This window comes from Apis laboriosa, unplaced genomic scaffold (assembly GCF_014066325.1).
Source record: "Apis laboriosa isolate Shangri-la unplaced genomic scaffold, ASM1406632v1 scaffold12_cov154, whole genome shotgun sequence".
Lineage (NCBI taxonomy): Eukaryota > Metazoa > Arthropoda > Insecta > Hymenoptera > Apidae > Apis > Apis laboriosa.
The window spans coordinates 644,751-670,795 of NW_025221207.1; the positions used below are offsets into that span (position 1 = coordinate 644,751).

General features: G+C 28.1%; 8 protein-coding genes across 8 annotated transcripts; all 8 read right to left on the reverse strand.

Moving 5' to 3' along the window:
- Nucleotides 1-253: 253 nt before the first annotated feature.
- On the reverse strand, nt 254-2,220 carry LOC122720555. Its single transcript, XM_043947338.1, has 5 exons — nt 1,400-2,220; nt 1,212-1,311; nt 674-784; nt 441-596; nt 254-373 (listed from the first exon to the last, which is right to left on the reverse strand). Exons 1-5 carry the CDS (start codon nt 2,203-2,205, stop codon nt 323-325), a joined length of 1,224 nt encoding a protein of 407 aa, XP_043803273.1. The 5' UTR covers nt 2,206-2,220; the 3' UTR covers nt 254-322.
- A 437-nt stretch (nt 2,221-2,657) lies between these two features.
- On the reverse strand, nt 2,658-4,614 carry LOC122720562. The gene is made up of 5 exons (XM_043947346.1): nt 3,749-4,614; nt 3,578-3,677; nt 3,328-3,438; nt 3,111-3,266; nt 2,658-3,038 (listed from the first exon to the last, which is right to left on the reverse strand). Exons 1-5 carry the CDS (start codon nt 4,612-4,614, stop codon nt 2,988-2,990), a joined length of 1,284 nt encoding a protein of 427 aa, XP_043803281.1. The 3' UTR covers nt 2,658-2,987.
- A 665-nt stretch (nt 4,615-5,279) lies between these two features.
- On the reverse strand, nt 5,280-10,150 carry LOC122720541. Its single transcript, XM_043947315.1, has 9 exons — nt 9,357-10,150; nt 8,753-8,852; nt 8,524-8,634; nt 8,256-8,410; nt 6,280-7,110; nt 5,833-5,932; nt 5,657-5,767; nt 5,401-5,556; nt 5,280-5,330 (listed from the first exon to the last, which is right to left on the reverse strand). The coding sequence occupies exons 1-9, from the start codon at nt 10,148-10,150 to the stop codon at nt 5,280-5,282; spliced, it is 2,409 nt and encodes an 802-aa protein (XP_043803250.1).
- Nucleotides 10,151-10,832: 682 nt separating this feature from the next.
- Nucleotides 10,833-12,818, reverse strand: LOC122720519 (odorant receptor 4-like). Its single transcript, XM_043947286.1, has 5 exons — nt 12,019-12,818; nt 11,411-11,510; nt 11,180-11,290; nt 10,949-11,104; nt 10,833-10,883 (listed from the first exon to the last, which is right to left on the reverse strand). The coding sequence occupies exons 1-5, from the start codon at nt 12,816-12,818 to the stop codon at nt 10,833-10,835; spliced, it is 1,218 nt and encodes a 405-aa protein (XP_043803221.1).
- Nucleotides 12,819-14,240: 1,422 nt separating this feature from the next.
- On the reverse strand, nt 14,241-18,494 carry LOC122720610. Its single transcript, XM_043947407.1, has 10 exons — nt 17,677-18,494; nt 17,171-17,270; nt 16,867-16,968; nt 16,647-16,802; nt 16,538-16,587; nt 14,979-15,824; nt 14,806-14,905; nt 14,616-14,726; nt 14,360-14,515; nt 14,241-14,291 (listed from the first exon to the last, which is right to left on the reverse strand). Exons 1-10 carry the CDS (start codon nt 18,492-18,494, stop codon nt 14,241-14,243), a joined length of 2,490 nt encoding a protein of 829 aa, XP_043803342.1.
- Nucleotides 18,495-18,978: 484 nt separating this feature from the next.
- LOC122720587 (odorant receptor 22c-like) lies at nt 18,979-20,972 on the reverse strand. Its single transcript, XM_043947377.1, has 5 exons — nt 20,182-20,972; nt 19,592-19,691; nt 19,370-19,480; nt 19,110-19,265; nt 18,979-19,029 (listed from the first exon to the last, which is right to left on the reverse strand). Exons 1-5 carry the CDS (start codon nt 20,970-20,972, stop codon nt 18,979-18,981), a joined length of 1,209 nt encoding a protein of 402 aa, XP_043803312.1.
- A 665-nt stretch (nt 20,973-21,637) lies between these two features.
- LOC122720586 (odorant receptor 22c-like) lies at nt 21,638-23,278 on the reverse strand. Its single transcript, XM_043947376.1, has 5 exons — nt 22,458-23,278; nt 22,162-22,261; nt 21,975-22,085; nt 21,758-21,913; nt 21,638-21,688 (listed from the first exon to the last, which is right to left on the reverse strand). Exons 1-5 carry the CDS (start codon nt 23,276-23,278, stop codon nt 21,638-21,640), a joined length of 1,239 nt encoding a protein of 412 aa, XP_043803311.1.
- Nucleotides 23,279-23,817: 539 nt separating this feature from the next.
- Nucleotides 23,818-25,787, reverse strand: LOC122720581 (odorant receptor 22c-like). The gene is made up of 5 exons (XM_043947370.1): nt 24,874-25,787; nt 24,380-24,479; nt 24,160-24,270; nt 23,939-24,094; nt 23,818-23,868 (listed from the first exon to the last, which is right to left on the reverse strand). The coding sequence occupies exons 1-5, from the start codon at nt 25,755-25,757 to the stop codon at nt 23,818-23,820; spliced, it is 1,302 nt and encodes a 433-aa protein (XP_043803305.1). The 5' UTR covers nt 25,758-25,787.
- Between the last annotated feature and the right edge of the window lie 258 nt (nt 25,788-26,045).

Here is a 26,045-nt window from a genome sequence, read left to right on the forward strand (position 1 = left end):
ATTATGTTTTGATATGTTTCAGATTTCAAACATTTGATAAAATAAAGGAGATCAACAAGGAATAGATAAATCAAACGCTATTAGTGAATTTCAATTATATCATCAATTTTAAAATATACGATAATTACTTGCAAGGTATAAAATTTATGATATCCTATTTAAAATATTGCAAATTCAGAATATTGTGAAAGAATAAAAAATTTCATTCTGAATTATAATATAAAGATTATGATTGTATAATATAAAAATGAAATATGATATATGTATTAATCTTTATCTCTAAATCTTACAAGTTTATGTATAGAATTACAAGTGCATTTTGTTATGTCACTTGACGCAATAGATTTAAATAAGCGAAAGCAGTTTTCATCACCTGAAGTAACAATACATTTTATAGTAATTAATAAATATATACAAATATGAATAAGCATATGACTTACATTACCAAAGGTGTATATCGACATGTGAACTAGCTTACCAGCAGTGATCTTAATCACCATGCTGGATCTTAAAATGATCTGTATTAAATTCAATATATCTTTTCCCGGTAAGTAATACCAGTTTGTCATATAAACCGCTTCACCAATCATTTTGCACTATTAAAAATTTTTATGATAAATATTGATTACGATTTATATTAATTTATTTATTTATCAAATAGTATGCCTGTTACCTGTTCTGTTAATATGTCACCAATATAACATATTATAAAAATATTGAAAATCATAGAGAGAAGTATTACTAAAAATACGACTAGATTCTGAATATCATGAACACTCCATGCCTGAAAAATAAAAAACTTTTCAAATTAATAATCTATCATAATATTAAAGTTAAAAAATATATATATATTCATTTCGTTTAAAAGTTCTAGAATATTTCAAAAAGAAAAAAATTAATTAACTATTAACAAGTATTTTATATACATGTATTTATAATATGTTATATAATATTATATAATATGTAATCATTTTTTAAATTAATGTTCGCTGATGACTTGATATTATCATTGATAGGCGTAACTTTATTGATAATCAACGATTACAATATTGATACAAGTTGTCGAAAAATCGTATATTAAAAATAGCATACTTATCATTAAAATTTTAAATTAAATTTTTCTCAATATAAGAACACAATTTTCTAGATCTTCAAACGTTATAGATCATCAAAATGTTTTGAGATTTTTTCTAGATCTGTTAAAAACGTACCGTAAGAATATAATATCCAAGCATGCATATGTTTATAGTACATTTGAACAATTCCATGAAACATATTCCACTCATTACATTTTCGATACCTGTTACAAAACTGTAGTCAATGTGTACTTAAAATCTCTCTCATCAAGATCATATAACAAAAATTGAATAAATCAAAATTAAATAAATTAAAATTTTACCTCAAAATCCTGAGATGATGTCGAACGATTTTGCCTATCTTGTCCAATCCAATATTTTTATCGTGAATTTTTTTCGAACGATCCACAAATTCACGAATCCATACCATTAGAAGGCTTAATTGGCCGCAGGCATGAGCTGCAAATACAGCTGCGATACTGACAGCTCCAACTGCACTTGAATTCACGATGAATCCGGACACAAATTGCGATGCAATAACAATCTCATTTGTGGGACTTGTATCGACCGCGATCAATTTTTTGTATGCTGTACAAGGTATCATATGTATGGTTTTAGTCACATTACCGATCTCAATGGTTTGCGTGGAGAATGCTGTCACTGCGCAATTGGATAAAACACCACCTTGCATGAAAGCGGCGCTAAATACAGCTATGTAACGGCCTATCTTCGCGTGTTTCATCATTATTTGTTGATCCTCTGTTCTTGTCACGATCCTCCAATCTTTTTGCATGTGTTCTATACAATACCGTATCTCTTTGCTCCGTAGTAACAATGTGGTATAATTAATGCCACCTATGAACCAATGACTCAGTGGACCAAGCACTTTCAGTTTGTCACGGAAACTTTCATCTTCTAAGATCACGTGCAATAGGCAAGGGATCACGGTGAAACATATGGAGGAATAACAACAAATAATTAAAACAAAAGAAATAATTTTTTCGAGTTTTGTAGTGGACGGAGATGGAGGCCATGCACCTATTGGTTTCAAAAACCATCGATTTAATTGTATACTGTAGTTGCTGAGATTGTTATTGGCTTGTTCAATCGATACAAACTTGTCGATCATTGTGACCACTCAGCGAAGTCGTGAACACGACTGAATCGAATATTTTCTTTGAATGGAGCATAGATATAGTTTCACGACGCTTGCGAGAATTTTTTTGTCTCAATATATGTGGATCGATTTGTCTAGTCGGTCTTTGCAACTTGTTGCAGTTCTAATGTATAGGGTTAGGAGTTATTGATAGCTATCGTGGGAATATGCAATCCGCGATTATTTAAACGGTTTATTGTTTATCATCGCGAAATGAAATTTGTGAGATATTTTGTGCAATGTTTAGAAAAGTGAAATATGCTCGATTATCATGGAAATAAAATTTGTAAAATATCGAAAGAAATTATATTTTTGCTTCTTTTTTCAGAAACTTATTATTTAAAAATTGCTTGTACATTTTTGAAAAATGGAAAAGACACATATTTGATTATTTATTAGAAATTTTATATTGTGTTTCAGATTTTCAAATCTGAAGAATTAAGAAGATCGAAGAAAAAATAGATGAATTAGACGCCAAAGGAATTATTCGATTCATGAATTTCAACTGTAACATTGATAAATTTTAGACGGTAATTAATACAATAATTTTTTGTAAAGTATAGAATTTATGTTTTTTTATTTAGAATATTTCAAAGTGTATATTTATGAGACAATGAAACAAATCTCGATTTTATTTGAATTATAACATGAGGATTTTAAATTATATAAATGAGATATGATACGTATTAATTTTTATCTGTAAGTTTAGTTTTTTATCTTAAATTAATGTATAAAATTACATAAAGTACGTTTAGTCACGTCACATGTCGTAATAGATTGAAGTATGTGAAAGTTGTTTTCATTACCTGGAATAACAATGGCTTTTATGAAGGAAAAATTTTATAATGACAGATATACATACAATATAATAATCTTACATTGCCAAATGTATATATGGACATATGAGTTAGTTTACCAGCTGTGATTTTAATAACAGCATTGGATCTTGAGATGATCAGAATCAAATCAAGAATGTCTTTACAAGGTAAATAATACCAGTTTGTCATATAAAGTACTTCACCAACTTTTCTACACTATAGAATTTGAAATTGATTATATTTTGAATCAGTTATGATATTGTACTATGTTTGTTACCTGTTCCATTAGTATGTCACCAATATAACATACTATAAAAATGTTGAAACTCATAGACGTTAATATCATAAAGTACGTAGTCAAATTACGAATATCATGATCGGCCCATTCCTGAAAAAATAAATATTTCAATTATCTATATTGAAATTAATCATAGATACTTCTAATTCTATTAATTTATTGATCATGATGAAAATTATAAAAGTTTCTTATCAGAATTATTAATTAAAATAATATTTTTCCTTCGTACCGTAAGAATATAATATCCAAGCATAGATATATCTAACGTGCTTTTGAATAATTCCATAAAGCAAAATCGATTCAACACATCCTCGATACCTGTTATGAAACTGCAATTAATATGTACTTAAAAAAATGCAGAAATCAATATCATAAATAATAATCAACAAATAAATCTTACCTCAAAATCCTGAGATGATATTCAACAATCTCACCTATTTCATTAATTACAACATTCTTATTATTATCCTTCGATCGATTTATGTATTCACGAATCCATCTTGTAATTATTGTCAGTTGGCCACAAGCATGAGCTGTGAATACGGCGCCAATGCTGATGGCTCCAACCGCGATCGAGTTTACTATAAATCCAGACACAAATTGGGAAATGAGGACAATTTCATTTGTTGGACTCGTATCAATTGAGATTAATTCTTTGTACACTGCACACGGCAACATATGCACGATCCTTGTCTCGTTACCGGTTTCTATAATCTGCGTGGAGAACGCAGTTACCACACAATAGGTGAGAACGCCACTTTGCATGAAAACAGCGCACAAAGCAGCGATATACCGTCCTATTTTTGCATATTTCATCATAATTTCTTGATCCTTCGCTCTATTCACGATCTTCCAATCTGTTTGCATGTGTTCTATGCAATACTGTATTTCTTTATTTCGTAGTAACAATGTGGTATAATTAATTCCACCTATGAACCAATGACTCAGTGGACCAAACACTTTTAATTTCATATGTAGATTTTCGTCTTCGAGAACGATGTGAAATAAACAAGGGATCACGGTGAACAATATAAAGCCGTAACAAAGTAAAATTAAAAAAAACGAGACGATTCTTTCGAGTTTTGAACTTGATGAGGATGACGGCCATGCGCCAATTGGTTTCAATAACCATCGATTTAATTGCAAGCTATAATCGCATAAACTATCAAAACTTTCTTCCGATATTACAGACTTGTTCGTCATCGTGTCTATCGAAGTTGTGGAAATGTCTGAATCGAATATTTCCAATAAAAGGAGTATGTTCATCAAGTTGCATAACGCTTGCGCAAAGTTCTTTGTACGATTATAAGCTGATCGATTAGTTTAGTTAGTCTTCACAATTTGTTGCAGGGATACACACAAATATAAATAGATATTAGAAGTTGATGATTATTCAATGAATAGTGTGATAGAGGTTTAATAAATTTAATTGAAATGATATAAAAAATTGTAATAAAAATTTGTGAAATGATAGTGCATTCAATGATATATTTTGAAATTAATTTTTTATAAATATAAGTCAATTAAAAAATGTTGATATTTAATATATCAGAATATACGGATATTGAATCGTATTATTGCATTAGAATTATGTTTGAATAATGATAAACAAAGACAAACTGATTTTTATCTTCTAATGTATACAAGTCTATTTAAACTTTGATACAATTAGAAAATAAAAATGATTAAAAAAGAAAAAAAATACGTATCAGATATAAGGATACGTAAAAATCAGAATAATATTTCATATTATTATCAATGATTATTTTTAACTCAAGAATCGGCAAAATTGTTAAGTTTAGGATAATAAACATCCGTATCATATTCAAAATCAATTTCATTTTTAATACAATATATAGACACGTGATCTTTTTACAACAAGTGTCTATTTACTATCAAAAGTAAAATATCTATATTACAAAAAATATGATTTAAGTCAATGCTCGCAACATGTTTAAAAAAGCCACCGACGTTTTTACAACCTATTTGTTTAAGATAATTTTGTTAATTTATAAATTCAAATGAGAAATATTAATAATTAAATATACTTACGTCACTAAAAGTATAAATAGATAATTCAACCATATTTCCAGCTGTAAATTTTATCGATGAATTGGACATTGCAATGATTAAAACACAGCAAAGCTTTTTCTTGCCTGTTAATCGATACCATTCGATCATATATGTCATTTCTCCAACTTTCTGACACTGTATTGAAATATTATTCATTTTCATTAATTTCTATTGAATTATTAGTTTAAAATTAATCGAAATATTATTGCAGGTGTTTGCAGTAAAAATATCCTACCTGTTCGGCAACCAGATCACCTATATAACAAAATATAAAAATGTTGAAGGTGAACGATATGAGTAATGATATGTAAGTTAACGAAAGTGATATTTCTTTCGGATTCCATTCCTATAAAATCAATAAAATTTGGCTTAGCGTGTCTATTGTTTCGGAATTTTTTATTGCATGCATACCACTATTAGATAATATCCGAGAAGACACATATTCATTGTACAGCCTAAAAATTCTACAAAAGATATTTGTTGAAGCGCTCTTTCTGTAAGTGCCAAAAATCTGAAATATAACGAATATAAATTGAAATAAAAATAATGCATATTCGAATTAAAAATGAAAATAAGGTATGTATTTGAAATTTTTATATATAAAAAAATAAGAATTAAAGATTCCATATTTAACAATTTGGAATTTTTATTTCAAATCTTACTTATTTTTAATGTATCTAAGATGTGTTTAAAAACCAATAAAATATTCGAGAGATTTAATTATAAATGAATAAAAAGAAATTTTTAAATTTTACAATAAAAAAATTTCTGTTGTTAAATTTTTAATGCCAACATTTTTCTTAGTCATTTTTCACTTTAATTACGATATAAAAAAATAATTATGTACGTATTACCCACTTTAATATCCGATCATGCTGAACCACAATTTTTGCGATTCTCTTATCCACGATTTTATTCATATCCGATCGGCCATCCACCAAACATTCCAACCAACTCATTAACATTTGCATCTGTCCACAAGCGTGCACTGCAAACACGGCGGCTATACTAACCACCGCTGCTGTTATTGCGTGTATGATGACACCTGATAAAACTTGAATGGAGAATAAAATTTCGTTAGCAGGGCTCTGACGCACATCAGCGATCAATTTCGAAGAAGGGAACGGTAATAGTATAAACGTTAAATTTTCATCCCTTATTTTACCCACGCTGATAGGTACAACGAAATAATAAAAGACAAATGCACTGTACACGAAAAAGGTGGAAATCAATGCTAATTTCTTTCCATAATTCGCATACTCGATCATGATTTTTTTATCCTCTTGATGTTTCACGTTTTTCCAATCCCATTTGATGTGTTCGATACCTTTACGAATATTGTCTTCGTGAAATATTAAAAAATAATATTTTATAAGCGTCATCACAAAAAAACTCAATGGACCGATCATTTTGATTCTGTTATACGTATCCTTCACCTCAACAATCAGGAACATGTTAGATGATGTGAGCATGAAGCTGATTAAACCGTAACAAAGGATACTTATCAACACGGAATAACATTTCCCTATTTTAGATTCGCGTAAATTTGGCCATGTACCGAGAGATTTCAGCAAAAAACGATTCCACTGTATGCTTAAATTCACATTCCTTTCATAATCATCTTGGACGATGATAGGCTGATTTTTTTCCATTGTTGACACTCGATAGTTGGGTAGATACTGAATATAGATGGACAAAGATTGCAGAGGAAAATAATATTGCGCTTGCGCTTAAATTATAAGAGAGAAAAGGATAAAAGAAGTAATATTTTTCAAAGGGTCCGACCCCCTTTTAGTTATTAGTTTCTTCAGTTTATGCATTATGTAGACAAGAGATGAGGGTTGATGACATAGAATCATCGATAAATTGATTTTTTTAAGCGTCAGTAGTGCACGAGTACCTTAGCGTGTAGCAACAGGTTGACGGAATCAATTTCTGAAGAATGAGTTTCTGTTAAGGGATTAAAAGATTAAAAAATTTTCCTGTTTAATACGTATGTATAGTTTATCGGAGTTATAGTAATATTGTTAGAAATGTATGTGAATATCATAAATGATGTTATTTTAGATGAATGAATTTTTTTTTATTTCTTTCAATTTAATAAAAAAAAGATATGAAATGTACATGAAATTTAGGATTGTTTATATGTTGTATATTGTTAAAATGAATAAAATATTAATTTTTTTCTTTTTTACAATATTTTTTTATAATTCTGTTTGAATTTTAAGATTTTATTTTGAAATTATTGATTATTGTTATAAATACAAATATCAAATATTAATTAAAAAGATAAAGAAAAAAATGTCAATTTTAATTGTAATTAATTGCATGAAAATGATTAATGTAAGTAGTTGCGTAATTCTTATTCCTAAGAAATTAAAATATAAATACGTGAAAATTAAGTAGAAAAGTCAATATATAACTCTCCATTCTATACTTAATTAGACATATACATAATACATATACTTTAAAAAAAAAATTCATCATTTATACAAAATATAATATATGTATATATAAAATATGTTAAAATATATAAAAATTTGAATTGTTTTAACGGGAATGATAATTATAGAATTAGGATAATGAATTTCTTCATTATATTTAAAATATCAATTTCATTGAATCTTTAATACAATAAGTACAGATATGTGAATTTTTTACAACTAGTATCAACATACTATCAAATATTAATGTTTGTTATTAAAAAAATATTTAAGTCAATGCTCGTAACATATTTAAAAAAGCCACTGAGGTTTTAACGACCTATTTTGGTACAAGATAAAAGCTTTTATCAATCAATAAATTTAAATAATAGAAATAATTTGATACTTACATCACTAAAAGTATAAATAGATAACTCAATCATATTTCCGGCTGTAAATTTTATTGATGAATTGGACATTGCAATGATTAAAACACAACAAAGCTTTTTCTTGCCTTTTATTCGGTACCATTCGATCATATATGCCACTTCTGCAATCTTTTCAGACTATATTGAATCATTATTTATTGTTAATTTCTATTTGTACGATTTGTTAAAAAAATTTGTTTAAAAAATTAATTGAAATATTATTACAGATATTTCCAATAAAAACATCTTACCTGTTCGGCAACCAATTCGCCTATATAACAAAATATGAAAATATTGAAAGTAATCGATGCGATTATTGCAATGTAAGTAAATGAAATTATCAATTCATTCGGATTCCATTCCTATAAAATCATATACATATAATTATTGTAATATTAATATCAAAAAATATGTATATATATGTAACTTTTAAATATGTATGTGTACCGATTGTTTCAGAGTTTTTTATTGCATGCGTACCACAATTAGATAATATCCGAGAAGACACATATTCATTGTACAGCCTAAAAATTCTACAAAAGATATTTGTTGAAGCGCTCTTTCTGTAAGTGCCAAAAATCTGAAATGTGACGAATATATGTATTTCCAAAAGATTTAAATATAAAAAAATTCAAAATTTCAAATTTAACAATTTTTAATGTTTTTAAATATTTAATTTTTTTAAATCAACAATTAAATTTTAAATTTTCAAATTTTATTTTTATTTAATTTCAATCTTTTAAATTATCAAATTAACAAATTAATGAAAATTAACAAATTAAAAAATAAAAATTTTCAAACATTTGAATTTTTTATTTTATACAGTGACCAATTTTCTTGTCAAATCGATAAAGTTATATATTATTGAAAAATTCTTGTAGACACAAGGGGAATTCTCCACACCCTAACTTACTAACCCTAACTTTCTATTCATTGTAATAATTATATTTTAATTTTATGATTTTATTAAAACAATTTTTTTTTTAAATCACACGATATTTTAATAGTAAATAATTTTTTCATTAAATTTTTTACTATATTTATACTAATTATAATACAATAAATAATTATATATATTACCCACTTCAATATTCGGTCGTGTTGAATCACAATATTTGCAATTCTGTCATCTATTTTTTTGCTCATGTCCGATCGGCCCTCCACTAAGTGATTCAACCAATTCATCAACACTTGCATCTGTCCACATGCATGTATTGCAAACACAGCGGCTACACTGCAAACCGCCGATCTTATAGCGTTCATCACGATACCTGTTAGAATTTGAATAGACAACATGATTTCGTTGCAGGGACTGTCACGCACGTCGGCAATCAAAATCGATGCAGGGAATGGCAATTGTATAAACGTCAAATTTCCATCCACTATTTTTCCTCCGCCGAACGGTTGAATAAGAAAATAAAATATGAAAGCACATAACATGAAAAAGAAGCAAATGAAGGCCAATTTTCTTCCATAATTCGCATACGTAATCATAATCTTTCTATCCTCTTGGTGTTTAACGTTCTTCCAGTCCCATTCAATACGTTCGATACCTTCACGTATATCATTTTCATGGAGCAATAGAAAATAATATTTCATGAATGTCATCACGAAAAAACTCAATGGACCCACCATTTTGAGTTTGTTATATATATTGTTGATTTCCACCATCAGGAATATGCTACAAGACACAAGCATGAAACCGATCAAACTGTAACAAATGATACTGATCAACAAAGAATAACATTTCCCTATTCTTGACTTGCGTAAATTTGGCCAAGCACCAATCGGTGTCAACAACCAACGATTCCACTGTATGCTCAAATTCGTCTTCCTCTTATCGTCATCCTGAGTGATGACGACTTGTTGATTTTTCATCGTTGACACTCGAGAGCTCGCTAGATACTAAATGTTACTGGTTCGATGACAATTGAAATGAAAAATCGCGTTGCGCCTGCGTTTGAATTTCGATTCGAAAGAGTAAATGATATTAATATTCTTTTTCAAAGGGTTCGACCCCTCTTGGTCCTTTGTTTGTTCATATATTATCAATGATGAGGGTGTACGATAGGAGACATCAATAAATTGATTTTTTTCAAACCTGTATAGTGCACGAGCGCTTTAGTATATAGCAATAAGTTGAAAATATAAATTTCTGGAAGATAAGTTTCAATTTTATTTCATTTTTCATTATAATGTTTCTAATGTTTTGAAAAATTAATTTAAAAAGAAATTGTATTATATGTGAAATTGTATGTGCATTAAAATTGATGTATGTAATAATTTCTTTTATAAAACTTTCATATAATGTGCTATGATCCATTTTCTTTGAAACTAATATTAATGTGCATTCATTAAAAGTATAAAAAAATAATAAAAATGAATATATATTCTGGATCATAAATTATCATATTCATTAAGTGAAGTGTGTATGATTTTTATAGGAATAAAGATATACATTATAAGAATAAATTAAAAAATTATTAGTAATTCCTACTGTTGCTATTCTTTATATTTCAAATTTTATAAATCTGTGCATTAATTAAAAAAATACATTTTGTTACGTCACTTGACGTAAGAGATTTAAATATGCAAAACCGGTTTTTATAACCTGGAATAGCAATAAATTATAGCAGAAGCGAAATGCATATAAATATGTAATTAAATATCACTTACATCGGTAAATGTTTGAATAGACATATGAATTAATTTTCCTGCAGTAATTTGAACCACTACGCTCGATCGTGCTATGATTAAAATCAAATCGAGGATCGTCTTATCGGGTAAATAATACCAGTCAGTCATATAGACTACTTCACCGACTTTCATACTCTGTTAAAAATTCGTGATTAATATTTATTATATTACAGACTGATCTGATTCCATATTTCATAATAAATCTGATACCTCTTCTGCTAATATTTCGCCGATATAACATATTATAAAAATGTTGAAACAGACTGAAACGAATAACATAAAATAAATGATCATACTTCGTTTATCATAATCAGACCATTCCTAAAAAAATATAAAAAGCACAAAATAATGCAAAAAAAAATTTTTGAAAACAAATATGATTTTAATTATATTATGAATAATTTTCTTTTTATAATTATAATATCACTACATAATGTATACCATAAGTATGTAATAACCAAGGCAACATATATGCAGGCAGCACCTAAATACTTCCAAGAATATTATCCGATTTATCGTTTCCTCGATACATGATATGAAACTGTAATTAAAACATAATCATGAAAATGATTGATAGTGATATTTGAATGAACATAATAAAAAATAACATGATAAACATAATAAAGAACATAACAAAGAAATTTTATTTAAAAAGATGTATTACAAATATGGCTTAATTAAAGATCAGATGAGATAGCGATACTCATAATAATTGATGTTTTTATATATTAATATGTTTATCAATAAAAATTTTTCATTATATAGCATATAACAGTATTAGCATGTTATCTTATTTTTTCAATTATATAATTGCAATATTGATGAAACATTAAGATAAAATTTCTATTGAACATTTATAAATTATTAAAAACCAATTATATTAGATTTTTAATTTTTTTATTTTTATAATTACCAAGAACATTTATAATTTAAAATATTTTTAGTAAAATAAATATAGAATTTTATTGAGAATTATATATCTCATATTAAGAGTTCATAGTCTATAGTGTGCATACTTAGAAAATACAAAAATACAAAAACAACCTTACTTTAATGTTCTTAGATGATGCTCCACGATAAGGCCTATTTCTCTAAAAATCATTTTCTCTCTTTTCTTCGATTTATTTACAAATTCCGTGATCCATGTCATAACTATACTCAATTGGCCACAAGCATGTGCTCCTAAAATAGCTGCGAGACTGAAAATTCCTGCAGTACTAGAGTTTACAATGAATCCTGATAAAAATTGTGAAGCAATGATAAGTTCGCTGTTAGGACTGCGAGTAACATCTATTAATTTTTTGTACACAGCACAGGGTAGCACATGCACGATCTTTGTTTCGTTACCGATTTGAATGAGTTCTGTTCTTGAAATTGTCATGCAACAAAAGCATAGAACTCCGCTCTGCAATATAGCCGCCGAAATAGCTGCAACGTAGCGGCCGAATTTTGCATTCTTCAGCATTACCTGTTGATCTTCTTCTCTTATTATTGTCTGCCAATCAGTTCTTATATGTTCGACACATAATCGTATTTCTCTACTTCTTAACAATAAAGTAGTATAATTCATTGTACCAACAAACCAATGAGCCAGTGACCCAAGTACTTTCATTTTCAAGTAAAAACTTTCATCTTCTAACAACATGTGAAGCAAGCAAGGAATTAAGGTGAATAATAAAGAACTGTAACAGGAGACATTCAAAAGAAAAGAGATGATTCTTTCATGTCTAGTTGTAGAGGGAAAACTGGGCCAGGCTCCAATCGGTTTCAGAAACCAACGATTCAATTGAAGACAATAATCGCTGTTGGTATCAGAATCAGTCTTTATCGCCACGGATCTGTTTGACATCGTGGCTATTCATCGACGTTATAAACACAACTGAATCGAAGATATTTTTCTCACGACGTGCGTGACAGTTCTAACGCTTGCGCAGGTTTCTTGGAAGAACTGATTGATTTGTCTAGTCGCTATTACTTGTTGCAGTGGTGAACGCATTTATGATCGATGAACATGCATATGGAATTTCAGTGTCATTCGATAGATTTAATTATTTCAAAAATGATGAAATATCGTGATAATCGATAGTTAAAATGTTTGGAAAGAAATGTGAAAGTCTAACTCAATGAATAATTTTACTTCGACAATAATATTAAATGATGTAATATTGGACATTAATGAGCATAAATTGAAAAAATAATTAAAGTAAACTTAAAGTAAAGATTAATAGTTAAAGTTTCAAATAAAATACTTTAATTAATAATGTTATTTGAAATATTTGACTAAATTAATTTTAACATCGATTGATAATTAATCAAGATTTTTTGAAGAACAGTCAACTATAGCTATGAATAAAAGTTAATTACTGCAACTGTCACTTCAATTTAATTTTATCGAAGACATTCAAATAAGTCAAAAATAAAACAATAGCAATTTTTTTTTTATAAATATCTCGAAAACTAAAGTCGAACAGTGATAACATACACAGGAAAGAATTATTCAAAATATTAATTTTTATAACATTTCTAAAAATTATTAAAATCGATGAAAATTCGAATAGTTATGAAAATAAAATTTTATATAAAAAAAATAAATTATTATTGAAATTATTTGATGATTATATATAAATAAAAAAATTAGCTGCTTTATATATTTAGTCAAAATGTTCGTTTTTTATTATGTTATTTATTATTTAAATAAAAATTTAACTTTTGAAAATCAATATTATACAAGAAATAAGAAATAAATTATTTTTATAAATATTTAAATAATTTTTATGTAAATGAAAATTATTTATTATTTATGATTAAAATATTAATTTTATTTATTATTGATAATAAAAATTGATAAAAAAAATTTTTTTATTCTGATTTATTCGAAGTCTTTGATAAACTCATGTTAAAATTATTGCGATAATTAATTTTTATTCCCAGGTATAATTAATTAACAATTATAGAGAAATTACAATTTTTCAAATAATCTTGATTAATTGCAATTAACCGTGATTATTCGATATTTCGAATAAATTATTTTCGAAATAACTTAATTCCTAATTTCAATTTCAAAATTTTCCAAAATCTTACTTACATTATAATTGACTTTTTCGTAACATTATATTGTATATTAAGATTATATTGTAAAAAAGTAATTTATTTTTATTTGCGATTATATTTTTATTATATTGTAAAATGAAATGAATATATGGAGAAATTTTAATTTTTATAATTAATTTTATAAATTTAATATATCAATATTTTTAAAAATTTTATTTTATCACGTCATTTGTCGTAGCAGATTTAAATATGCAAAAGCAGTTTTTAACACCTGAAATGGTAAAATATTTCATGAAGATTACATTAAAGATTATCTATAAATACAACTATCAAACTTACATCACCGAAAGTATAAACGGACATATTAAATAATTTTCCAGCAGTGATTTGGACTACGACAGTCGATCGTAGTATTATCAAAATCAAATTAAGGATTGTTTTATCGGGTAAATAATACCAATCTGTCATGTAAACCACTTCACCAATTTTCATGCACTATTGAGAATTCAATCGATTGATTATGATAATGATTTTCATCCATTGTATTTCAACGTATATTATAACATGAACTATTTATAGTATATAACTTTGATACCTGTTCTGTCAATATTTCACCGATATAACATATAATAAAAATGTTAAAACAAATCGAGAGAAGCATCATGAAATAGGTGGTTAGATTTTGAACATTTTTTTCCGCCCATTCCTAAAATAGAGATATAACACAAAATAATAATAAAACGAGATTAAAATACAAGAGAAATAAAATCATTTTTAGCGTGTACCGTAAGAATATAATAACCGACTATACATATGATCATCGTGCACCTAAACAATTCCAAAAAATATATCCGATTCATTATATTCTCAAGATATGTTATAAAACTGCAATTGAAATCATATCATAATCATAGAAAAATCTGAGAAAATATATAAAACCATCATAAAAAAATCTTACTTCAACACTCTCAAATGTCGTTCTACGATCATTCCTATTTCCTTAAAATCATCTGTTTTTTTTTGCTCTCTCGATTGATTCACGAATTCCGTGATCCATACCATAACCACACTTAATTGACCATATGCATGAGCGGCAAGAACAGCCGCGAGACTGAAAATTCCAACTGTGCTGGAATTTGCGATGGCGGCTGCCACAAATTGGAAACAAAGCATAAAAATGTTGATGGAACTTTCCTCAACGTTTACCAGTTCTTTGTACACAGCACAAGGTAGCACATGAAGAACTCTCGTCTCGTTGCCTACTTGAATAGTCTCCGTCGTCAATATAGTCACGAAGCAAAAACATAAAATACCACCTTGCATGAAGATGGCGCACGAGGCGGCCACATAGCGGCCAAATTTTGCATTTTTCAGCATCGTCCGTTGGTCCTCCATTCTTTTTATTGTTTGCCAATCAGCCTCCATATGCTCGAAGCAATAACGTATGTCTTTACTTTTCATTAATAAAGCTGTGTAATTAACAGTGCTAACGAACCAATGGCTCACAGGACCGAGTGTTTTTAATTTCAAATAAAAGCTTTCCTCGGCTAAGATTATTTGCATCAGACTAGGAGTCGCGCATAATATCACAATCGCGTAACATACGATATTTAAAATTAACGAAACGATTTTTTCAAGTTTTGTGGTGGTGGAGAACAAAGGCCAAGCACCGATTGGTTTTAGAAACCATCGATTCAACTGAAGACTGTAATCACTGTTGGTTTTAGTTTCGTCTGTGATCGCGGCTTGGTTCATCATCGTGAAATGAAGTTGACAATAATGTGCGGTATTCATGCATTGATATGCGTGAGATTATTCAACGCTTGCGCAAGTTTTTTTAGTATTCGATCGATTCGTCTAGTCGGTTAAATTTCTTTCGGAGAAATATTCAGGTAAGTTGAAAATTGTAGGTTGTAATCGTGTGAAGTGAAGGGTGCATGAAGTGTATGATAGAAGCAAAGTATGAGAATATGGGAAGTATATGAATACGTGAAGTGCTATAAAGATTTATACATGTTAAAATTGCTAGAAGATTATGCATCATTATAACTATATATATATCATTATAACTATTATATATGTATATATATAATTATAATTTGCGTTAATATTTGTTCGAATTTTAAGATCTCATAATTTTAAAATTGTGAAATTATTATAAATACAAATATTCTCTAATATTATAATTAAGAAGAATAAAATTTGAAATAGAGAAAAAAGTGGGCTAGATATCGATTAATTTCAAAAAAATTATAGTTTTTATAATCAGGGATTTAAGATGTTCATCGAAATTGCGTAAAGTTTTCAGTTAATGTAAGAAATTGGTTGATGTACATTTTCTTTCTGAATAATACTCTATATCCAATCGATTTGTCTAGTCGTTAGAATTTGTCACAGAAGAGCACGCAAATATGTGTTCAGAAAAAGATTGTGGTAATCTTCTCAACTGTAGCATAAGAAATGGTCTTGACCTAAGAACTATGAACTTTTATAGTAATAGTAACACAAAATATTCACATCGCAATTGTACGGATCATGTTGAGGTATGCAAAAGATGCTTTAAATACCTAAAAGATAAAGTTCATATATAAGATTATACAGAAAATGTTTTCATATCAATACTTACAGCAGCAAAAGTCGCGATAGAAATTTGTATGAATTTTCCAGCAGTGATTTTAATTACCATACTCGATCTTGAGATGATTAATACTAAGCCGAGAGCAGTTTTATGAGGTAATTGATACCATTCAGTCATATAAAATTTCTCTCCCACTTTTTTGCCCTGTTGAGCATTTAATTTCGTTTTAAGTTTTAAATAAGATTCTTCTTTAATTTTACTCTCTTACCTGTTCTGTAACTATCTCTGCTATATAACAAAATATAAATATGTTAAAAACCATAGATGCATATACGATTGCATATATAGCTAATATTGTCTTTGATTTTTCCTAAGAAATTAAAGTATGAACGAAAATTAACTAGAAAAGTCATCGCATGATTATATTTCCCGTTTAATATATGTATATGTATACGTGCGTAAAAAACATTTAAAAATTTAAATCATTTAAAGTAAAAATATTATAAAAATATTTTTAAATATTATATTATATTATATTATGTTTTTTTCTATATTTCTGCGTTAAAACATACCGTGAGAAAATAATATTTAAGTATACACATGTTCATTGTACATCCCACTAATTCAACCAAGCAAATCATATTCATAACTTTTTCCATATACCATACAAGACTGAAACCAATATTTTTGTGTATAAATCTATCATAAGATAATAAATGTATAAATATAAATTATAAATTAAATATAAAATATAAAATATAAATTAATTGGGGAAATCGAAATAAAAAAATAATAAAATAATATAAATAATAAATTTATAATTCTATAAGATTTTAGAAAGAAAATTTAATTAAAAAAAAATCTATATTTTAAAATATATCATGAGCATCATAAGTATCAAGATATTCATAATAGTTTAGAAAAATAATATAAGTGCACGTTTATTTATTATATCATATCCATATTACTTATAAAAAATATTCATTATTGAATTTCTCAAATTGAGAGATACAAATATTTCATTACGATATATATTATCATTATCAATAAACATAAAAAAAATATACTAATCAATTACCTTAATGTTCGTAGATGATGCTCAACGATAAAACCAAGCTTCTTATGAAGCATGTGCTCGTCCTGTTTCTTCTCATTGTTATTCTTTACCAAGTTATCCGACTTGGACATTACCACGTTGAACTGGCCACACGCGTGCATTGCTAATACGGCAGCCAGTCCGCAAGCTCCAACTGTGACCGAGGTTGAAATGAATCCGGAGACGAGCTGTAGAACGAATACGATCTCGTTCATGGGACTAAATCTAACATCTAACAGGTTCGTATAGAATGGACAAGGTAACCGATACATCGAGTAGCTGTCATTTCCAATTTGAAATGTTATCTTTTTGAAACCTGTGATCACGGTGTAAGACATAATTCCGCTATGCATGCAAAGTGCGGCGATGCACGCGATGAAACGACCGAGTTTGGCGTTCTTTAGCATCAATTCTCGATCTCTGGCCTTTCGAACTGTTTTCCAATCATGTTCTATATGTTCAATGCAATAGACAATCTCCTTTGCTTTCATCAATAGACAACAATAATTCAATTCCCCCATCATCCAATGACTTGTTGGCCCGATTGCCTTCATCCTGGTCTTCAAATTTTCATCTTCGTAGAAAATATACATCACGCATGGCATCACCGTGAAAATAATCAGCGAATGGCAGATAAAGTTTAATAATTTGACGAGTAATTTTTGAGTTCTTGTGGTCTTCGTGACATTCGGCCAAGCACCGATCGGTTTTAATAACCAACGATTCACCTGAATGCTGTACTCGTAATCTCGGACATAAGACACGGGTATTAATACAGATTGATCGTTTAGTTGATTCATCATAGATACTTCACGTAGGACGTTCGTCGAATGAATGATGACTTGAGTTTAAGCTCTAATAGTCAGGTAAAATGGCGCATGCGCGAATTTTTTTCTTTGATACGAATCGCTATAATACAAATGTTTGGTCTTGACGAGATTATGCGATTAATCAGTAGTGCAATAAAAGTAAGATATAATGGATTGATGTACAATGAAGTGATTTCAATTTATATTTTTTTTTGTTTATTGTTTTTTTCATCATTTCTTTTATTTTTATAAATAAAAATAAATTGACAAGTTAAGTTAATACTTGATGAGAAAAATGAATATGTCTTTTTGAAATTGTTTTTAATACGAGGAATAGTGAGGTTAGGGTAATGAGTTTCATTATATTTAAAATATCAGTTTCATTGAATCTCTAATACAATATGTACAAGTATGTGAATTTTCCACAACTAATATCTACATACTACCAATTTAAATATTTGTTATAAAAAAATGTTCAAGTCAATGCTCGAAACATGTTTAAGAAAGCCACCGATGTTTTAATGACCTATTTATTTAAGATATTTTAACTTATAATCTATAAATAATCTATAAATTTGAATGAAAGATAAAAATATAGATACTTACATCGCTAAAAGTATAGATGGATAATTCAACCATATTTCCAGCTGTAAATTTTACCGATGAATTGGACATTGCAATGATCAAAATGCAGCAAAGTTTTTTTTTGCCTGTTAATCGATACCATTCGATCATATACGCCATTTCACCGACTTTCTGACACTAAATCAAGACATTATTCATTTCTATTAAATACTATTTAAATGATTTATCGTTTAAAAAATTAATTTTTATTGTTACAGATGCTTCCAATAAGAATATTTTACCTGTTCGGCAACCAAATCGCCTATATAACAAAATATGAAGATATTGAAAGTGATAGATATGATTAAAGCTACGTAAGTTACTGAAAGTATTATTTCTTTCGGATTCCATTCCTACAAATTAATAATATATATAATCAATGCAATATTAAAATAAAAATATATATAGAAATAGAATTCTGAATGTAGAATTCTGTGTGCCTATTAAAATTTGTTATCGCATACCACTATTAAATAATATCCGAGAAGACACATATTCGCAGTACAACCTAAAAATTCTACAAAAGATATTTGCTGAAGCGCTTTTTCTGTAAGTGCCAAAAATCTGAAATACGACAAATAAGTTATTTTATATAAGATTCAAATATCAAACGATTAAAATTTTTAATTTTAATACTTTAAAATTTTTAATTTAAAAATTATTTCTAATTTTTATAAACATCTATTTTCAAATGTACTTTATATTATCATATTTTCATAAATCGAAGAATAAAAAATTTCAGACACAAACTTTTAATTGTACATAGCAACCAGATTCGATTTCTTTGGTGAATATTTAAGTTGTTATATGTTGCTGAAAAGTTTTCCATGCCGGCAACAGTTGCGACGTTTTTTGTCCCCTAACTTATTGTCACGCGATGAAATACGATCGTATTTATAAACAAGAAACTTTAACCCTTTACCATCGTATTTAATCTCTCAAAAATAACAAATCATATTTATATTTATTTTAAAGGATTTTTTCTCAACAACATTAAATTTTTGGTAAAATTTACAACAATAATAATATACATAATATATATAATATTACCCACTTCAATATTCGATCATGTTGAATTATAATATTTGCAATCCTGTCATCTATAGCCTTGCTCATATCCGATCGGCCATCCACTAAATGATCCAACCAGTTCATCAACACCTGCATTTGTCCACATGCATGCACTGCGAATACAGCGGCTATACTACAAGCTGCCGATGTTATAGCGTGCATCACAACACCTGTCAGAATTTGAACGGACAATACGATTTCATTGTAAGGACTGTAATGTACATCAGCGATCAAACTCGACGAAGGAAATGGTAATTGAATAAACGTCAAATTTCCATCTTCTATTTTCCCCACGCTAAACGGTAAGACTAGATAGTAAAATGCAAATGCACTATACATGAAAAATATGCAAATAAATATTAATTTTCTTCCATAATTCGCATACGCGATCATGATATTCCTGTCTTCTTGATGTTTCACGTTCTTCCAGTCCCATTCGATGCATTCGATACCTTCACGTATATCATTTTCATGGAATAATAGCAAATAATATTTCATGAATGTCATCAAGAAGAAACTCAATGGACCAATCATTTTGATTCTGTTATATACCTTCTTGATTTCCATCATCAAAAACATGCTACAAGACACGAGCATAAAACCGATCAAACCGTAACAAATAATATTGATCAACAAAGAATAACATTTTCCTATTCTCGACTTGCTTAAATTTGGCCAGGCACCGATCGATGTCAACAACCAACGATTCCACTGTATGCTCAAATTCGCCTTCTTACCGTCATCCTGCGCGATGACGCACTGTTGTTTTTCCATCGTTGATGCTCGAGAGCTCGCTGGATACTAAATGTCGGTGGTTCGATGATGATTGAAATGGAAAATCGCATTGCGCTTGCGCTCGAATTTCGATTCGAAAGGGTGGATGAAAATAATATTTTTCAAAGAAGTTTGACCCCTCTCGATTATTAGTTTGCTGGTTTATGAATTATGAATATGATAAGGGTTGATGATGTGGAATCATCGATAAATTGATTTTTTTCAAACGTTAGTAGTGCACGAGTGTATTGACCATTTCGCAACAGGTTGAAGTAATCAATTTCTGAAGAATGAATTTTTATTCGAATAAGCTTTTTATGTTTTTTAAATATTGGATGCATAAATTTATATTGTAATAATTTTGTGAAAACCATTTTACAAATAATAGATTATTATTATAAGACAAGTTGCATAAAAATTATTTGTTTCAACTTTGTCGGCAAAAATTTTAAAACAAAAAATAATATATAAAATTATAGGATTGTGCATATATTAAATTTAATGTAAAATATCAATTTATACAATATAATGGTAGAATTAATAATATTACAAATGAATTTTATTATATTATAAATATTAATTATCAAAATTTGAATTTTATTTCTATATTAATATTATTTAAATATATAGCAAATATTTAATCTGCATTCTACTTTAAAGAACGTTTATGTTAATGTTCGTAATACGTTTAAAAATGCAACGGCTGTCTTAACAATCTATTTGAACAAAAAATAAATATTTAAATCATAAATTTATAAAAATGATGTAAACATGTTTATACTTACATCGCTAAAAGTAGTCAAACACAATTCAACCATATTTCCAGCAGTCAATTTAATCGATGAATTAGACATTGCAATTATCAAAACGAAACAGAGCTTTTTGTTTCCTTCTAATCGATACCAATCGACCATATATGAAATTTCTCCAATTTTCTTGCACTGGAAAAAGTATAGTTCAAGAAAAAAAGATAAATTTATAAATTATTAATAATATTCTAACCTGTTCGGCTACCAATTCGCCTATGTAACAAAATATGAAAATGTTAAACGTAAGAGATATTAGCAGTATGAAAAATGTTACTGCACTGGTTAAATGACTCGAACTCCATTCCTAAAATATGAATGAATTACGTCTTAAAATTTTGTATATTTATTTAAATCATTTAGTTTTAATAATACTGTAGTACCATAATAACATAATATCCAAGAAGACATATGTCTAACATGCAACCTAAAAATTCTACGAATGACACTTGTTGAAGTGCTTTTTCTGTAAGCGCTAGAAATCTGAAATTGATGTGATATATTATGTCGATATTTAATTCTAATCTTTAAGATAAAAAATTCCAATTTTATAATCTCAAAATCAATAAACTTTAAATAAAAAAATTTAAATTTAAAATTTGAATTTTGACGCTTAAAATAATTAGATTTCAAGATAAAATTTTTATTTTTTAATTTTACACATAGAATTCGTACACACTTCAATATTCGAACATGTTGATTCACAATGCTTGCGATTCTGCTATCCACATTATTATACATATCTGATCGACCGTTTATCAAATGTTTCAGCCAGCTCGACAACACCTGCATTTGGCCGCAAGCGTGCACCGCGAATATAGCAGCCAAGCTACAGGCTGCAGTCGTTATGGTATGCAATAGAACACCGGCGACCAATTGAATGAAAAATACGATTTCATTCGTAAAACTATAGCGAGTATCGATGATAAATCTCGAGAAGGGAAACACCAAAGGAATGAAGGTAATATTGTCATCCTCCGCAGGAATTTTCCCAACGCTAATTGGCACGGCAATATAGTAAAAGGCGAAACCACTGTACATGAAAAACGTGCAAATAACGACCAGCTTTCTTCCAAAATTTGCATTCGTTATCATGATTTCTCTGTCTTTAGAATACGTGATATTCTTCCAATCCCATTCGATACGTTTGATGCATTCGCTGATATTATCTTTATGTAGGATTAACAAATGGTATTTTAGAAATGCCATCACGCAGAAGCTCAATGGACCAAATAGTTTTATTCTGTTGTAGATATCTTCCACTTCGAGAATCACATACAAACTGCATGGTATCGAGAGGAAACTTATTAGACTGTAGCAGATTACATTTATTAATCGATAAAGATATTTTCCTGTCGTTGAAATGGTGGAGGAATTTGGCCAGAGACCGATCGGTTTTAAAATCCAGCGACTCCATTGAATGCTCAGGTTTACGTTTTTCTTATAGTCGTAATCTGTTCTGATACATGACATGCCCTCGATTTCTAATTTATTCATCATTAGAGTTTGAACGTCGCTTTCGAACTAACCAGCAATTGTTTGATCTCAGGTTTTAGAAAAAAGAATAGAGCGCTTGCGCCGGTTTTCCAATTCCCTGGTTTTCCTTCGGTAGAGGGGAACAAGTTTATTTTCTCCGATGAATTGAAGTATTCTCCCCTGTTGCATTGTGTTGGACTTTTTTTATTTATGCATTATGAGTTCAAAGTGCTACGAATGATAGTGAAGCCATCGATTCATTCATAAAACATCAAAACAACATTTCTCGATATTATATGGAGTTATTTTTGAAGTTTAACTTTCATTTTTTATTATTTAACATAAAGAAAAGAAATCATTCTAAAAAATTAGTAAGTATCAATTGTAAATTTTTTTTTATTCACATTTATAATAAAATTTGTTTCTTAGATTCTTTATATAATAAGACATATGAAAAATTACAGTTTTTTTAATAGAAAAAAACACATTGATTCTTAGAGACTAATATAATAAATATTAAAATAATAAATATAGTCTATATTGTATTGCATTTTGAAGAATATTTAAGTTAATGTTCGCAATACATTCAAAAAAGCAAATGATGTTTTAATCACCTATTTTGTACATAATATTTTTATTAATTACATATAAAAATTCGTGAAGTTATACTAATTTAATACTTACGTCAGAAAAAGTACTCATTGATAATTCGATTAAATTCCCTGCTGTTAATTTAGTAGATGAATTAGACATTGCGATTATCAAAACGCAACACAACTTTTTCTTTCCGAATAACTGGTACCATTCGATCATGTACGTTACTTCCCCTATATTCCTAGACTATTATAAACTATGCCACAATTGTTGTGTGTAAAATATTGATATAATCATTTAGAAAACCATACCTGATTGGCCAAAAGCTCTCCTATATAACAAAATATAAAAATATTGAATATAATCGTTATAAGTAATATAAGATATGTTACAACTTCCGTTAGATGATTCGATTCCCATTCCTGTAATATCAAAAATTATATTATATTATGTTGAAAAGAAATATCTTGAAGAGAAATATGTTGAAAAGAATTTAAAAAATATTTTTTTAAATATCTCTTAATTATGTACCATGATGGCACAATATCCAAGAAGGCATACGTTTATTGTACATTCTAAAAATTCCATGTATGATACTTGTTGAAGAATTTTTTCGATAAGTGATAAAAATCTGTTATAAAAATAAAATAAATATTATCACAATAATTCTATATAAATATTACAAAATATTTGATTAAATATTTTACAGATATTAGATATAAGAGATTTCAAATTACAAAATTATTAAAGCTTAAAATTTTTTTTTTTTTTTGTAATTAAAAACTATTTCAATTTTCAAATTTAATAAATAAAATTTGAATATTTAAAAATATTCAAATTTAATAGTAAAAAATTATTTCAGTAACAAGTAATACAATTTCTATATATTTTTTTCAAATTCTGTCTCTATACTTTCGAGAAAAAAATATATAATTTGCTAATAAAATCAAATTTAAAAAAACTTAATTCTTCGCAAAACAATTATACTATAAAATTTTATCATGAGATAAGTAAATTTTACACACTTTAATATTCGAACGTGTTGATTTACAATCGTGGCAATTCGCTGATCGACGCTGTTACACATATCTAACCGACCATCTATCAAATGTTTCAGCCAAACCATCATCACTTGTATCTGGCCACAAGCATGAACCGTTAATATGGCAGCCAAACTACACACCGATGATGTAACACCATGCAGCAAAAAACCACATATAAATTGAGCGAGAAATACAATTTCGTTTACTGGACTATATCGAACATCAGCAATATACTTTGGGAAAGGAAACATCGTGGGTATGAAAGTAATATTAGCATCTTGTGCCGGAATTTTCCCAATTTTCATCGGTACAGCTATATAAAAAAAGACAAAACCACTGTACGTGACAGTGGTGGTAACAATGATCAATCTCTTTCCAAAATTTGCGTTCATTAGCATAATTTCTCTATCTTGTGAATAAGATATATTTTTCCAGTCCCATTCCATACATTTGACACACTCGCGAACGTCATCCTTGTGAATGTTTATCAAATGATATTTTGTAATCGATAACATGCAGAAACTCATTAGACTAACGAATTTTAATCTGTCGTATATATTTTTCACTTCGAGAGATATATATATCCATCCAGGTATAATGATAAACATTATTAAGCAGTAACAAATAGCGTTATATAACCATTGAAGATATTTGCGTATTGTTGAAATTTTATCAAAAGTTGGCCATAATCCAATCATTTTTAAAATAAGACGGGTGTATTTAATGTTAAAATTTATATTATTTTTGATGTCTTGATTAGTTTTTACAGAGGACATAATCGTTTCCTTGTTCGAGCTCGAAAGCTCTCTTCGTACTGAGAGTTTGTAGATTGTAATAGTTCTAAAATACGGGTGCGCTTGCGCCATATTTTTTCAATTTCTATGGCAAGGGTAAGATTAAAAGTTATTCTCCCTCGCTGGAATAAACTCTTCCCCATTTGACACTTCTCTTATTATGCATTACAGGTAAAAAGAGTTGAAACATCAATAAATTGATTTTTTTTTAATATTAGTAGAACAGAACTGTTGATACTTGTAAAAGATGAGTTCTTTTTCTTTTTTCTTTTCTGAACTTGTTTTTTGCTGCACTACTAATACTTTTTGTACAAACGTTTTTTTAATGTTTTATAAAGTCATTTTTGTATGATATTTAAT